This window comes from Onychostruthus taczanowskii, unplaced genomic scaffold (assembly GCF_017590055.1).
Source record: "Onychostruthus taczanowskii isolate IOZ18803 unplaced genomic scaffold, ASM1759005v1 scaffold29, whole genome shotgun sequence".
In the NCBI taxonomy this organism is placed as follows: domain Eukaryota; kingdom Metazoa; phylum Chordata; class Aves; order Passeriformes; family Passeridae; genus Onychostruthus; species Onychostruthus taczanowskii.
This window is the reverse complement of record NW_024500239.1, coordinates 5,536,575-5,551,114: the sequence shown is the minus strand read 5'-3', so window position 1 is coordinate 5,551,114 and position 14,540 is coordinate 5,536,575. Positions and strand designations below refer to the sequence as shown.

The following is a 14,540-nucleotide window of genomic DNA, read 5'->3' as shown; positions in this document are numbered from 1 at the left end:
AAACCTGCATTATGTTATTCTTTGTGTACCACAGTAAGCCTGATAAACTTTAAAAAGTTTCAATGGTATCATAGAGAGTATGTACTACCATACTGTAGCCTCTTGATGGTGTGCACTGTAAATTCACATCCTTTCCTGCTCATATATGGGTTACCTGTGCTTTTTCCAATGGTGGCAAAACAAAAAAGGCTTGTCTTGAATCTTGTGTGTAAATTACAATCCTTAGATGGGGCTCATTTTTTCTCTCTGTTTCAGATAATAGAAGCTATAAATAGAAAAGAATTGAAAAAATAAAGCTTATTGCTGATATGTGCATGGTCATTAGGTACATTTCTGTGATGTAACAGGAGTTTTTATTCAGTTTCAGAAAACGTTAATACTCCCTGGCCATGAAGATTGGATAAGAGGCGTTGAGTGGGCAGTCTGTGGTCAGTATGCAAGATGAATAAGGTGGAATAGTGGTTTAATGGCAGTACTAGTGTTTTACCCCTCCAACAGTTCACCTTGATGCAAGGTAGCACCTAAGCTCTTGTGGTTGTGATGTTTGTTTTCCTGAGATGGTGGTAATTAATATTAAAAATCAAGATGAAAGTTTGTATCCTTTAAAAACATTTTTCTTGCTTGTTTCAGGTATGTTGACCTGACTGGTACTTAAATGCAAACAAAATGAGGTTTTAGCAACTTGTCCTTCTCAATGTAAAAATGTCTGTATCTGAGTGAGGAAGAGTAGAGGGAAATAGTATGTTTATATTTTCATTTCTTGCTTTCCCCCCCACCTCTTTTTTTTTTTTTTTCAGACATTACCTAGTCAAATAGTTACTGCAATGGCACAAAAAAAAAAAAAAAAAAAAAAAGTAATTTGAGGATGCTACAAGCCTGGAGAAAGAAAAGGAGGAAATGAGATTTTGACAAGTATTGAGACTGATAGAATTCCAAAAGCAAAGGCCCATAAATAGTAGGGAAGTATATGTATAACATGTACAGTACTTACCATATCTTCCATATCTTACAATAATGGACATATTCCTAGTGTCTTATAAAATAGTAGAGAATTTGAATTGTAGTAGGGAAATTTGAATTTGAATAGTAGGGAAAGTGAATTGATGTTGAAATAAAACTGAATTTTTTTATGATACTGTGTACAATAGGAAAAATTGGGATAATGCTGTTAGGTTCATGTATGGAAAGATTGTAAGTGATTCATGGCAGTGATTGCAATGAGAATGTGGCTCTATTTTTTTTTTCTTCTTTTTCTGAAAACAAATAGGTGAAGACCTTTTCTTAGCAAGCTGTGCTCAGGACTGTTTGATAAGAATTTGGAAAGTATGTACAAAATTAAAGCAGCTTCCAGAAACTGAAGATGATTCCATAAAACTGAAAGAGAATATTTTTACTGTTAAAGGTAGGTAACAGCTATAAAATTCTCTGGCACAGCTTTTCACTTGTGTATCTTTTCATGGTCCTGGGGAAGCTGACAAGGTGTTTGTTTTGTGTTGACTGCATTATTTTTAGCTGTTAAAAAAAGCAGAATTACTGTTTTAAAGCCAAAAGTTAATGATATATTACACAAAATGGTAAAGCAGTGAGAGGGCTTAATACCAACATGGATTGTTAGTGTTATGCTTATTCCAAATGCAATATATAGCACACTTATTTGTCTGTGGGAGAGAAGCTGTTCTGTAGCTCTCCAGTTTAATAGCTTAGCTTTCATTTTCTTTTGAATTCAATGAATTAAAAGGTGCTGCTATAACTTAAAGACTAGAAGCATACTGCAAATAACAGCTAAGTATGTGCAGGCTTACTTTATGGTCATTTTACAAGCTGTTTAAGCACGGTAACATCAGATGCTTTCATTACTGACATTGTAGGGTAAATGGTTTGGCAACTTAGTCAATATAATGAAGATATGTGTAAAAAGTGCTCATGTTACTTCCACCAAATCCTAATTCATTGTTTGAAGTATCTTAATTCTTGTGTTTTCAGTCATTTGGAGATGCAAATATGTGTAAGAGTATGCATAGTGCCAATTTGGAGCATTTATTTCAGTGCTGCTTGAGAGTTCTCCAGGAATTCTGAGAGACCCTTCTGAAGCAATACACTGACCTGTGACCATAAATCTGGTCCTCAGGGCTTGTGCCAAAGTAGTATTTCAAGGAGCTGTTCAGCGTGAAGAAGCTTTTGAGATGTTGGTAGATGTTGAAAGCAGTCGATTATTTTCACTAAAGATATCAGAAATGACCTGGTCTTTCTTGGCTTTTAGAAAGAAATATGCTTTTCTCTGATTTGTGGTAGATGCTGACACATCATACGCAGTTTCTTTGGAGTCTGTGTTGGCTGGCCATGAAAACTGGGTGTATGCAGTTCACTGGCAACCTTCATTTTCCAAAGGTAAAAAGATATCAAACACTTACCAGTGTTAAGTGTCGTATACATAGAGTACAGTCACGTCTTTGTATTGTGTTTGCATGTTCGCTTGTTCCTGTAGAGATGACAGTCTTTAAATTCTGCAAATAATGTTTTATGAGTAAACAAATGTTGCCTTGTACTCAAGTTTTCTTTAAGGAATGAAATTAAATTACAGAGCTGTAAAGACTTTATTGTAATTGATTTGTTGGATGTGGTGTACAAATAGTTTAATTAATCAGTAGGAATTAATAGCTCTAATAGGTTACCTTGATATATGTATTTGAACTGTCTGTTCTTCAGAAGGTAAGCATACCTCAAGAGCTCTCCTTTCTTTTTAACGGTGTAGATTCCTGGAGTATCAGTTTTTCTCAAGCATGTAACTTATGTAAGGCATTAGTGCAGACTCCCATTGAAACAGTGTTATTTATAGTTTAATTTTGCATTTTGCTCTAGTATTTATCTTTCTTTTGAAATCCTTAAATTCTGACAGCCTTGTTTGCAGTACTGGTTTGCTGTTATGTGTCTACCTGACAAAAGGGAAGGAGATTCTTGATTTGACATTGCACAGTCAGAACACCCTTGACTATTTGTACTTGCAAAGGTGTCTTTTTTTTCTCATTTATTTTAGAGTTACTGATGGCAGGTGACTTCAGCAGTACGAAGGACAGCTTTGCTGGTGTATACAACACTTGAACAGCAGAGTGCCATTAGAATGTCAAAATACACTTAGTGAAAGACACAAGACTTGCTTAAAAAATATTGGTTTAGTTATCTGGTCCTTGAACTTTTCTCTTTTTTTGTAAATTAGGTGCCAGTAAAAGATTTAGCTTTTTAGAACAAGGTTTAGGCACAATGCAGGCCCATCAGCCTTGCACTGCAATCTGAAAACTGTCCTGTTAGACCATGAAGTTTTCCAGGTGCTTCTGCATAAGTGAAGCTGCTTGTGTTCTGTGGCCTGCCCAGTGCTGGGTTCCCTAAAATAGATTTTCACTAGATATAAACTGATCTGAGGGACATATTCTCAGTGCAGAAGGTAAGGTAGGAAGTCTGTTGCTAACATATCACCTCGAGATGCCTGCCAGTATCTCTATTATCAAGAAAAGTTCCTCAGTGATTTTCCTGCAGGTTTCGCAGCTGGGGATGAGCCAGCTCCCTCTTTCCCATGCTTTGAGCTGGCTTTTTTTTTTGTTTGTTTGTTTGTTTTGTTTTTTCTTGTTGGGCTTTTTTTCTGGAGTGTTTCACTGCATTCTGGGGATCAGTCCTGAGTGTATATATTACAGGGTGCTAGTGTCTGCTGAAGTCAGTATCAAACCTAACAATTTGGGAATAAAACCCAAACAGTGAATACTGGGCAATTATTTTGAACTATAAATCTCTCAGTAAAAACTTACTTAAGGAATGGAACCGAGAACTGCTAGAGTTGTGAAACTGTAGCTTTGCCTCCAAATTATATTTAATTCAATATAAGTTTGGAGTGAGAAAACTGGAATATGGTTGTTCTTATGTATGTGTTTTACTTTTTCTTTGTGTGATTATGGCTAAGAATACAATATCTCCTAAAGAATGCATGGCAAGAATGTAGAGCCTGTGAATTTGGCATATAAGAAATGCATTGCATGTCTCTGATGCTGAACATTTTTTTAATGTGTTTATATTTCAGTATTACCTAATTTCTTCAGAACACGTGCTCCTAGGTTGTAGGGTAATAATTTTCCTTGTACTGTAGATGGCAGTATGCAACAACCAATGAGGATATTATCTGCATCAATGGACAAAACCGTGATCATCTGGGAACCAGATAAAGAATCTGGAGTCTGGCTAGAGCAGGCAAGTGTCAGTCTTTCTCACAATATGTGCTGTATGCAAGTTGTGTTTCCAGCATCATGTGTGTACTGTAGGGAGCAAAAACTCTAAAGTTCTGGCAGAGAAAGGCAAAGTGTTTTCTTGCAAAAATACTCCTTCTGATGGTCTGTTGCGAGTAAAACTGTATTTAAAGAAATGGATACAATACAATTTCTATTGCTTGTTTGTTTCTTATTACTGTACTGAGGAGTTTATAAGGGGATTGTGCTCAGCTGTCATTCACAGTGTACAAGGCAGGGGCTGCATAGTAATGCACGGTGTGTGCTCCTAGTAAGAGGAGGAAGAAACCCTCTTGAACTATTTGCAGTTCATCCTTGTGGGAATGTGACCTAATCAGTTACCACAGAGCAGCTGACATGCAATTCACAAGCCTGGTTTTACTCACAGTGACTTGATCATTGGCTGTGTCATTAGGTTTTCCATTTGAGCTGAATACTCATGTGTCACTCATGTAGTAATCTGAAAGCTGTTCTGATGTGGATCATCCTAAATAAACAGGTAGTACAACCACATTTCTCCGGTGCTTTGATTGATGTCTTTTCAGTTGACCTGCTTTTCCAAATTGCAGTAGTTCAGTTGAAGTTGTTTGTGTTGGGTTATGCCACCCATTGTTTGTGGTCTTTCCTGTCACAAAGAAAGTTCCAATTGTCTCTTGGATAAAAAAGTGGGAATTACAGTAGGGTATTTAATTTTTCCTCTGTTTCATTCAAAAATTCTGATGCCTTTGTGTTTGAAATAGAAATTAGTTCACAAAAGGGCAATCACATAGAGATGCCATTTTGATGTGCCTAGGTGTAACAGGTATTTGTGGCTAAATTCACAAGCTTCTAAAAACGTATTGTATAGTAAAGCTTGTTGCAAGTTGTGATTCTTTAATTTTACATTCTCTTTACATTGGTTTGACCACAAATGTGTAGCTTCAAGATCAGACATTTTAACTGCAGAAATCCATTTTGCATTAAGAGAGGAAAATCTGAGCTGGAAGCCTGCAGGGAGGAAGGGCACGAGGGGAACATTCCAGTTTCTCTCTTTCATCATGATAGGATGAGCAAGATGTCTTCAGAAATTCATTCTGCTGCTCAGAGGTGAGACTAGAATTCTGCCTCTAGCATGGCATGTCAAAGTCTGTTCAATATGATTGGTATTTTTTTGAATGAGTGCTAATAAGACGGAGCTACTGGTGCAGTGCCGTTTAAAATGGGACATTGGTTCATTTTGTTTTGGTTTTAAAAGAGGCTGTATAAGAATGGGGGAATTGAAAGCTTGAAAGAAATGGTGGTCTTATGTCTTGAATAAAACTTGAAAGTGTAACTTTATAACTTTATTAATCTTTTAACAAAATTAAAAAAGTGGAAGGGCACTAGAGCAACTGTAAGGCCTGTGTGTATGCATGTGTGCATATATGAGAAGACATAAGAGAAGCACAAAACAGAGGCCAGAATATGCCACAGAAGGAGTGTGGATCAAATTGCAGCTGTTCATGGAGAAGCAGGGAAGTGAAAGTATGCTAGGGAATCTTGGAAATTAGGTAGGAAAAAAGAATATACTTGGGAACTACTGTTTCTTTGGATCATTTTTCTTTATTGTGCAACAGAGCAGTAACCAGGCAACAGATGATAAGGAATTGTTGCATCCAACAAGCTGGACTGAAACACAGAACATTTGGGTTTGCATCTCATCTATTGCAGTGTTTTCTTTCCCTTCGTGAAATCCTATCTTGAGATGTCTGTGAAAGGAGGCTCCATTCAACTGGCATGCAGCTTTAATTCCCATGACATTTCAGTGCTTAACTTTGCAATTAAAATATTCTTCAAATGTGTTTCTGTGTGTAATGTGAACTCTTGTCTAGAGGTAGTTTTTCATCTCATGAAGTAAGAATGATTTTGTAGGAATGGAAGGCCATTTTCATGTATATTTCTCTTGTGTTCATTAATTTAGGTACGGGTAGGTGAAGTGGGTGGCAATACTCTTGGATTTTTTGACTGCCAGTTTAGTCCCGATGGTTCGATGATCATCGCTCATGCTTTTCATGGAGCACTACACCTTTGGAAACAGGCTACAGTTAATGAGGTACGTTGGTTTTTTTGTTAGTAGTATGACTTAAAAGAATTGTACTTTTAAGTTATTTGATGTAAATTTCCATTATTAATAGAAAAGTGTAACAGTACAATTTAAAATTAGTCATTGGAATTGTCCTTTTCTGAATGTAATATTCTGTAGGAGTCTCATTCCTGCACAGAAGGAAGGTTGAAATCCTCCAGGCTCTAAACCCTGTTTCTTACCTGTTGGGATCATGAAGTCAGTTGAATAGATTGAACTCCTTTGTGGTTGTGCTTTGTTCACAGCTGAACAAACAACACAACTTTCTTTCAGATGGGAGCAATACATCAGTATTTGTGTCTCTTCAGCCTCTCTTGAGTTCTAATATTTTGCTGTTTACCAATGTCTTTTTCTTAATAAGCACATTTATAGTTTTATGTTACTTAGAATCAGTCAAATGCCAATCAGTCAAATGAAAAACTCCTTACTTTGTGGAACTCTTCTCATAGAAAGAATGGACTCCAGAAGTTGTGATTTCAGGACATTTTAACAGTGTAGAAGATGTGAAGTGGGATCCGGAAGGAGAGTTTGTCATCAGTGTGGGCTCTGATCAAACTACAAGGCTCTTTGCTCCATGGAAAAGGAAGGAAGAAACAGAGGTATGATCTTCAAAGATTTTGTGAGTGTGGTTAAGGGGGCTTGGTCAGTCCTGAGCTTGGAATGAGTTGTCTGAATATAACTCAAACCTTAAAGTTCCCCAACAATGATCTGTTTAAAACTGCTTTGTTTGGTAATTGAGTATGTGCTGTTTTTACATTAAAAGTACTACTGGCAGAGTTTTTTGCAATCACACAGTATGATTGCAGTTCAATCCCGAGTCCATGTCCAGATTACCTTCAGTTAGTGTTGTCCCAGAGTCTTGGAAAACAGGCTCTGCAGTAATTCAGAAGGAGGAATACACGACTGGTACTGATAACTCCCTATTGCAGTGTTTAACAATTGGCGACACTGCTGCAGGTAATAATAAAGAAACTCAACTTTGTTTGTGCTTTTTTACACTATCATAATCTAAATGCAGTTCTCACTGTATTTTTTCACATTAATTTATTAATGACACTCTTTTACCAGAATGATTATCTGAACTGCATGAGTGCAGCTGGTACCTGTCCTGTTTTAACCCCCAGCCAGCAACTAAGGACCACATTGCTGCTTGCTCACTCCTCCTGCACTGAGTTGGGGGAAAGTCTGTTTAGGAATGCAGAAGTTCCTGTTTCTTGTTTCTCATGCATTTTCCTCCTCTACAAATACAACCTTTTCTGGCAGAATAGTACCAATATTCCATTCAGGAAACTGGCAGAAACTAGACTGACTGTAGTCATACAAGGCCCTGTGCCATTGGCTGGGGAGGCTATTACAGCTGTCTCATCAAAGCTTCTGTAATGTAGACCAGTACAGGAGGTCTGGTATTTCTCAGAGAGTGAGTTTGCCATCAGTTCTTTGATTTCCTTCTTCCAGGCCATACAGGAGTGGTGGCAGTCCTATTTCAAGACCTATATTTTGCCTTGTGTTGTAGGAAGGATATTTCCAGTTTCCTTCCCTTCTTTTTACCCTAATCTCCACTCAGGAGGATACATTAAATATATCAAAACAAAGTTCAGGACTAGCACATGATGTAAATTGGCAGCATTCAAGGGTTGTCAATGCCACTTTCTCTGTGACCTACTGAAGTACCACTCTTTATTATGTATGCTGCTTGCTAAATTTTAATCCTGTCTTCTGAAAGAACTGATCTTTATGATTTACCTGCACAGCTCACCCTGAAACTTTTGAATCAATCTGTTCAGCAGAGTGATTGCTCTTCATGTCTAAATATGGCATGAACTGAATTCTTGTACTTTGCCTTCCTGTTCTGACACAGAGCAGCCACCAGGCTAATTTGACCAGGTGCAAATCTAAGTAGTTTTAATATTTGCTGCTGCATGAGGTGTGGGAGAAAGCCTTAGCAGCCTTTTTGGATGGGTGAAGTGGAGGGTTGGAAGAGAAATGGGTCATTTGAAGATGTTTGTTCAGGATTTCTGAACGCTGGAAAAGTTTTTAGTTCTGCCACTCATGAACTGGGATAACAGGCTTTTAAAATGCCTTACTTTCTTTATCACACTGAGTTAGCTGAAATATTACAACAGGTGACATCTGATGTTTGTCTTAACAAGACACAATGGATGGTTCAGATGTTTATAGAAAGTTAGTATTACAGCTCATGTTTTTCCCTATAAAAAGGAAACTAAGTGTTGAATGGAAATTCTTAAAGTCTCAGTTCTGATATCAGAACATCAGAAAAGAAGGATAACCATCAGCTTCAGTTTGTCATGCAAATTTCCATCCTGATTTTTCTGGAAAATGCTTATTGCATGACTTTCATAACCCTGTCTTTGTTTGGGGTTTGAGTTTTTTGTGTTGTATGTAAAGATGTACCCAGTAAAGGGTAAGAAGGGCTTGTTGCACTATTTGATTTTATCTTTTTTTAAAGAACGAATGCTTTTTTCCTCACTGAAAAAATAATCAAGCCCTTGTGAAATCATGAGGTTTTGTAGGATGTCTCAAATTCCTATTCAGGTCCTATCAGAAACTTCAATATTTAAAACTCAATTGAGTTTTTAGGGTGATATGTGCAGTTTAGAGTCAATATAATGCCTTTGCCTATACTCATGTGATATCTAGTCTTGGCTATAGGCATTGGAATACTGAAGTAGTCTAAGTTATATAAATTAATTTTGGTTCTGCTAGCTCTTAACTCAAAAGTACACACTACATTTTTCCAGCTGAAGTATCATCTGGGTGAAATAGCGAATGACATTTAGAATCTATTATGGTTTTGTCAGTTTTTTGCAAAGCTTCTATTAAATGGTCTCACTTGAATCAAATACTTAAAAAGAGAGGGAAGTAAGAACCTGTAGCCTGCTGTGAGCAATGCTGCTGTTCTTTGTGAAAGACAGATGAAGGAAGCAGGATAATTATCACTACCTTTCTTAGGTCTTTCAGACCTACAGTCTTGGAAGTAGTAGGATACAAACCTCTTTTTACTTAGGCAAATTATGTTCTATTCCTGACTGTCTAGCATGAAGAAGTCACAGCAAGTGCCTTAAACCTATCTGTGCAGGGACACAGTTTACTAATTACAGCAATGATTTGGTGGAAAAAGAGGATTCAGCTGATGTAGTAAGCACCAGTTTTATATACATCAGTAGAAGGTTGCTCTTAACTTTGCTTTGTGTTAAAAAATCCAGCAAATGGGTAGTGGTGCCTTTTTGGAATTTTAATTGCACTGTTTCTCTCTCTAAGAATTGTTTTTTAGCTGTGTGTCTGCTCATTTTTAGGTAACGTGGCATGAAATTGCCAGGCCTCAAGTACACGGGTACGACCTGCGCTGTCTGGCAATGATCGGCCGGTTTGAGTTCGTGTCAGGAGCAGATGAAAAAGTGCTTCGGGTTTTTCGTGCTCCCAAGAATTTTATAGAAAACTTCAGTAACATCACTGGTATCCCAATGGAGAAGCTCTGCTCCCATGTAAGTATCGTAAAGCAATGCTACACGAAGAGAACCCTGTTAGATGTAAAATGAGTTAATGCTTCTGAAAATGTCAGATTGCACTAAACTTTGTAAAAATTCTTTAGTTGTACTGAAACCGTAGCCTTGTTTTTCATTTCTCTTCTGCTTACTGCCATGTGTGTTGTTTCATATGTATTTTTATGGTGTTGTTATATGAAACAGGTTGTATTTGACACAAAACAGGACCTTGTGTCAAAAGATTGAATAGAGTGTGGGTAAATTTTAAGTAACTCAAACCAAAGTAGACCACTGTACACACTTGGGGATTAAGCAAACAATAAAGCCTGTTAATGTGTTTCCCTTTAATTTAAGGGTGTAGTAGTCTTGCCTAGTTCTAATTATTGTTATGTGGTTATGTGTTGGTATTACTATTTTGTTTTTTTTTGCAATTGCATGTTTGGAAATAGCATTGAGCTTTCAGCACTGTTTTTAGTTTTTGCATACAAATATTTATAAGTATGTACTTGCTCATGCTTTAGTTCCTCTTGGCAGTGGAAGTTTTCTTGTGCCCTTTACATTCCAGTTCTTAGTTGTGGGTATGTCAGCTGTCCTGTGCTGCTATCCTTTGTTTGCTCCCCATTTGCTTTAAGGTTTATTTAATTCTGATTTTGTCTGCATTTTGTAGAGCAGACCTCATTCAAGATAGTTGCCTCTGTACAGTGTCTTGCATACTCTTTGTATATCTCACTCAAAAGCAGGGTTTTCTGTGCAGTTTCTCAGACATGCATTAGCCTTTCCATTAATTTAACAATGGAAATATCTGGGACAGAAATGGAATCATTTTCGATAGCAAGAAGTTACATAAGTAGCTGCTTAGTGCTTTAATTCCATAGGACTTCATAAGCATTTGCATTAATGACCATTGTACAAATAACATGGTACTTTTGTAAGGGTGGCAGATGTCATTAGTTTACTTTATTTAGACTTTTCTTATTGGCTCTTCCTCTGAGTGCTGTTTTTTGATTCATATCACAAAGTGTTTCACATGGGCTTTGGTTAAAGAGGAAGGCTTTATGAGCTCTAATTATATAGCTGATTTTAAATAGCTTTCTTTAAATTGTTTTCTGTGAAAGCTTTTTATCACTAAAGGGGGGAAGCTTTTTCTTAATGTGGCTTAAATGCCTTCCCCAAAAAAGTACCTGAAACCAAGAAGCAGTTTTATATTCTAGAAGGGTTGAATAGGATTATATTCAGTTCAAATCCATAGGATTGTATTATACTTTGGGTTGTACTGAGGAACCATTTTGTTTTAGAGGACTTAGGCTTGTCTGGGTCTCTGATACATTTTCTCATGTAATTATGAACATTTAAGTATAATTTAAGCTGTCACCTAAAATATTGATTTAATTCAGTAAAACAGTCTCTCTTTGAACTTTTCTGATACCATAAGGAAGTGCGTTTACAGCTATTAAATCTTATTTTATCTCTACAGAAAGGTCCTCAAGTTCACTTACCCTTTCTACTTTCTACCCTTTTACTCTTTCCTTATACCATTATGGAGCTGTTTTCTGTCTGATGATTTGTCTTTCCCTTGTGCTGCTTTGAACAGACACGTATTCCAGCCACATCTCAGTACTATTTACTGAGCTGTGTTTTAAGTTGTGGTCACAGGCAGTCACCCTCTGTTCTCTTTTCCAAAATGCTGCTTTGTTATATCACTTCAGAACAATGATTTCCCAGTTCTATTGTGTTAAAAATGGCAGTGCTCTCAGTTAATAGATTAATTGTCATGTATGTGCTAGAATAAATATAATTGTGGAAGAAAACCTGCAATTTATGTTGAAGAAAATCCTTGAGCTGGAGCCTTAGAAAAGCACTTTTTTTGTTGGTGGTTTTTTTTTTTTTTCCCCCTTCCTGCCAGACTACTGGTCTTTGTTTTGTCCAGGGCATGTTCTAGACAAGAGTTTTTCAAAGTGCCCCCTTCACTTCTCTGGGAAAGTAACTCTAGAAACTCTTGGGGATTCCTTGAGCTAGACAAGAGTTTTTCAAAGTGCCCCCTTCACTTCTCTTACTAGTTACTAGGAAAGTAACTAGAAACTCTTGGGGATTCCTTGAGATGTGGCCTTTGAAATGCAAGCCTGTGTGACAATCTGTGTGTAACCTTTCTTTTTTTCTTTAATTCAGCAGTTTGATCTTCCAGAAGGTGCAACTGTGCCAGCTTTGGGATTATCCAATAAGGCTGTTTTTGAAGGTATTGCTAGTGAAAAATAATCGTTATGGCGTTTCATGTGGAAACTTTATTTAGTATAGATAGATTGTTTTAGTACATATTAGGTCTGTAAGTGTAGGCTTGACTGCAAGTTCAGAATCTAGAAATAAAATCATGCAAGGTGTTTATTTCTTTGCTAGCACCTAAACATGGTGTTTTAAAGTAAAAAACATGACTAAGGAGGAATTAGTTAGCCAATTAGTAGCTAATAGCTTGGAGAGACAGTGGAGATTACATTGAGGGGGAATAGGGAAGGAAGGACAGATAGGTCCTTAGAATGATAAAAAGTATTTTTCTGACACTGGGAGTGAGACCAGGGATCTGGTTTTTCATAAAGTCTCTGGTAAAAATGCACTATAGTGGAATGTACAAATTAGGTCAGACCTGTTTTTTTTTTCTCTGCCTAAAGCTTTATCAGAAGGTGTGATCTACAAAAGGAAGCATTTTAATAAGCTTTGTCTCCAGGGTCTTCAATGGCAATAAGCCAAATTTTCCTGAATAATTTGTAGAGAAAAAAACAACTGGGTTGTACCCCAAGTAACTTGTAAAATATATTTTGGCAAAGTTTTTTCCCCTGTTAACTCATGAATTCTTCCAATGAGAGAGGGAACAAGAGCTCCTTCTTCTGGATTATTGCTACACAGAGAATAATTAATTTCCATTGATTTCGTGTGGCCCAACCATTTGACAAAAAGGTAGATTCTGTCTGAGAGGAACTTTTCCCCATCTCTGTACCTTTTTCTTAATACCTTCACAATGAAGGACAGAGTTCAGTTTTAACTTACCACTAACTAGTTTTGGTTGCCTCTGATACTTTTGCCTAAAGCTAATGACTGAGCCCTCAGCAGTTTTCCTGAAGTTTGCAGTTGTAACTACACTTGCTCAAATGCAGATTTTCATTTAGTGATCTACATCACATTTAGGAACTCATCACTTGTATCAGAGATTTTTGTCTTAAACTTTTTCACATACAGAAAGAAAGGTTTAACACTGAGGAAACACAGGCTGAACTCCTGTGACTGCTTTGCTCAGTGAAATTATTTTTAGGAATCTCTGAAAGATTGTGCTGATGGAGAGAGGTCAGTTTCAAAATGCAGGTTAGATTAGTAATTTTTATGAACTTCTCATTCTCCTATGCACTAGAATAACTAGCTTCTAGTATTCATATTATTGTAACTCTGCAAGCAGAGAAACCTAGTTTTGACTACTTGTAAAAAATATCGGGTTTTTTTGCTTGTAGAATAAATCCTCATATTTTCCCTGCTTTCTAGTATGTTCTCTAGCTAATGAAGTCCTTATTTTAATAGGAGATATGGCTGTTCAACCAGATGAGGATGAAGAATCATTTAACAGCATTTCAAATCAGTATCCAGAGATTTATTTTCAACCCTTGATCCTTACAGGTATGAGAATTATTTCTGTTATAGGTAATAGAGAATGAGGTTCATTGAATATAAACTCGAAGCATTATTTAGCTGATTTGAAAAAATCAAATTTGAATAGGCTGTACAAATCTTTTTTAGAACCTCCACCAGAGGATCACTTGCTGCAGAATACCTTATGGCCTGAAATTCAGAAGTTGTAAGTTTTATTTTTCTTTTTCTTCTTTGTTACAAAATTTCCAGAAAGCTGTTGAAACATGTTAATGTAGCCTAGTCTTGTAACTCTTCCTATTTTACTATGTCATTCGACTTTGTGTGTGCTGTATTGCTTGTAAAATAAATAAATTATATATATATATATATATATTTATATATATATATAAATTAGTAAACATTGAAGAAAATGGTAGTTAGAACTGATATGTCACAGTTTTATTTTAGTTGGTTGTTTCTCCTTAAAGCCTTGTCTGTACTGAAGGTCTCTCTGTGTAAGGAGTTTTCTGCTACTTTCCACTTCATGACACAGGCTTGCAGATGTGGCACAAAGTAGAGGCTGAGGCATCAATGGAGGAGCTTGCCCCTAACTCCTGTCAGAGTTGTAAGGTGCAATAGATGGAGCCAGCAGCCAAACTAGTGTGTGTAGTGGTAGAGCAAAGTGATAAGTGTTGAGTAAGATGGTTACAAGGCTAGTTTGAATATTGAATGCTGACAGAGTGGTTATCAGTTGCAAAGATAATGGAGTTACATGGTCAGGATAATTGTTTTGAGGTTGCAGGGTTTTAGAATTCTTCAGCTGTGTTTTCTTCTTTTTCTGAAATTTACAACAATTTTCACATGAAAATGAAAAAACACATGGTTTGTTCCTTAAGAATCGCAGTAACATGAGGTATACTTTCAAAATCTTTAAAGTTTTAGTATCAAAGTATAGCACAAAGAAATTGAATTATCTCAGTCTCTTGTGGGTTTATTTATCTGAATCTCCTGAAGGGGGTCTCAGACTGGAACAAGAAGATTGTTGAGCCTTTGGTGATGTTT

At 36.7% G+C, this 14,540-nt stretch overlaps 1 protein-coding gene across 2 annotated transcripts in view; it reads left to right on the top strand.

Annotated features, from left to right (window-relative positions):
* Positions 1-14,540, top strand: part of ELP2 (elongator acetyltransferase complex subunit 2) — a 38,349-nt gene that overhangs the window by 14,906 nt on the left and 8,903 nt on the right. The window contains exons 7-16 of one of the 2 annotated variants that reach the window (XM_041408148.1): positions 362-428; positions 1,268-1,402; positions 2,293-2,388; positions 4,133-4,233; positions 6,208-6,339; positions 6,819-6,968; positions 9,684-9,872; positions 12,042-12,105; positions 13,431-13,526; positions 13,647-13,704. In XM_041408148.1, the coding sequence (XP_041264082.1) occupies positions 362-428; positions 1,268-1,402; positions 2,293-2,388; positions 4,133-4,233; positions 6,208-6,339; positions 6,819-6,968; positions 9,684-9,872; positions 12,042-12,105; positions 13,431-13,526; positions 13,647-13,704 (1,088 nt within the window). Of the gene's footprint in view, positions 1-361; positions 429-1,267; positions 1,403-2,292; positions 2,389-4,132; positions 4,234-6,207; positions 6,340-6,818; positions 6,969-9,683; positions 9,873-12,038; positions 12,106-13,430; positions 13,527-13,646; positions 13,705-14,540 lie in introns of both variants that reach the window. The other variant, XM_041408147.1, reaches the window with a different exon arrangement.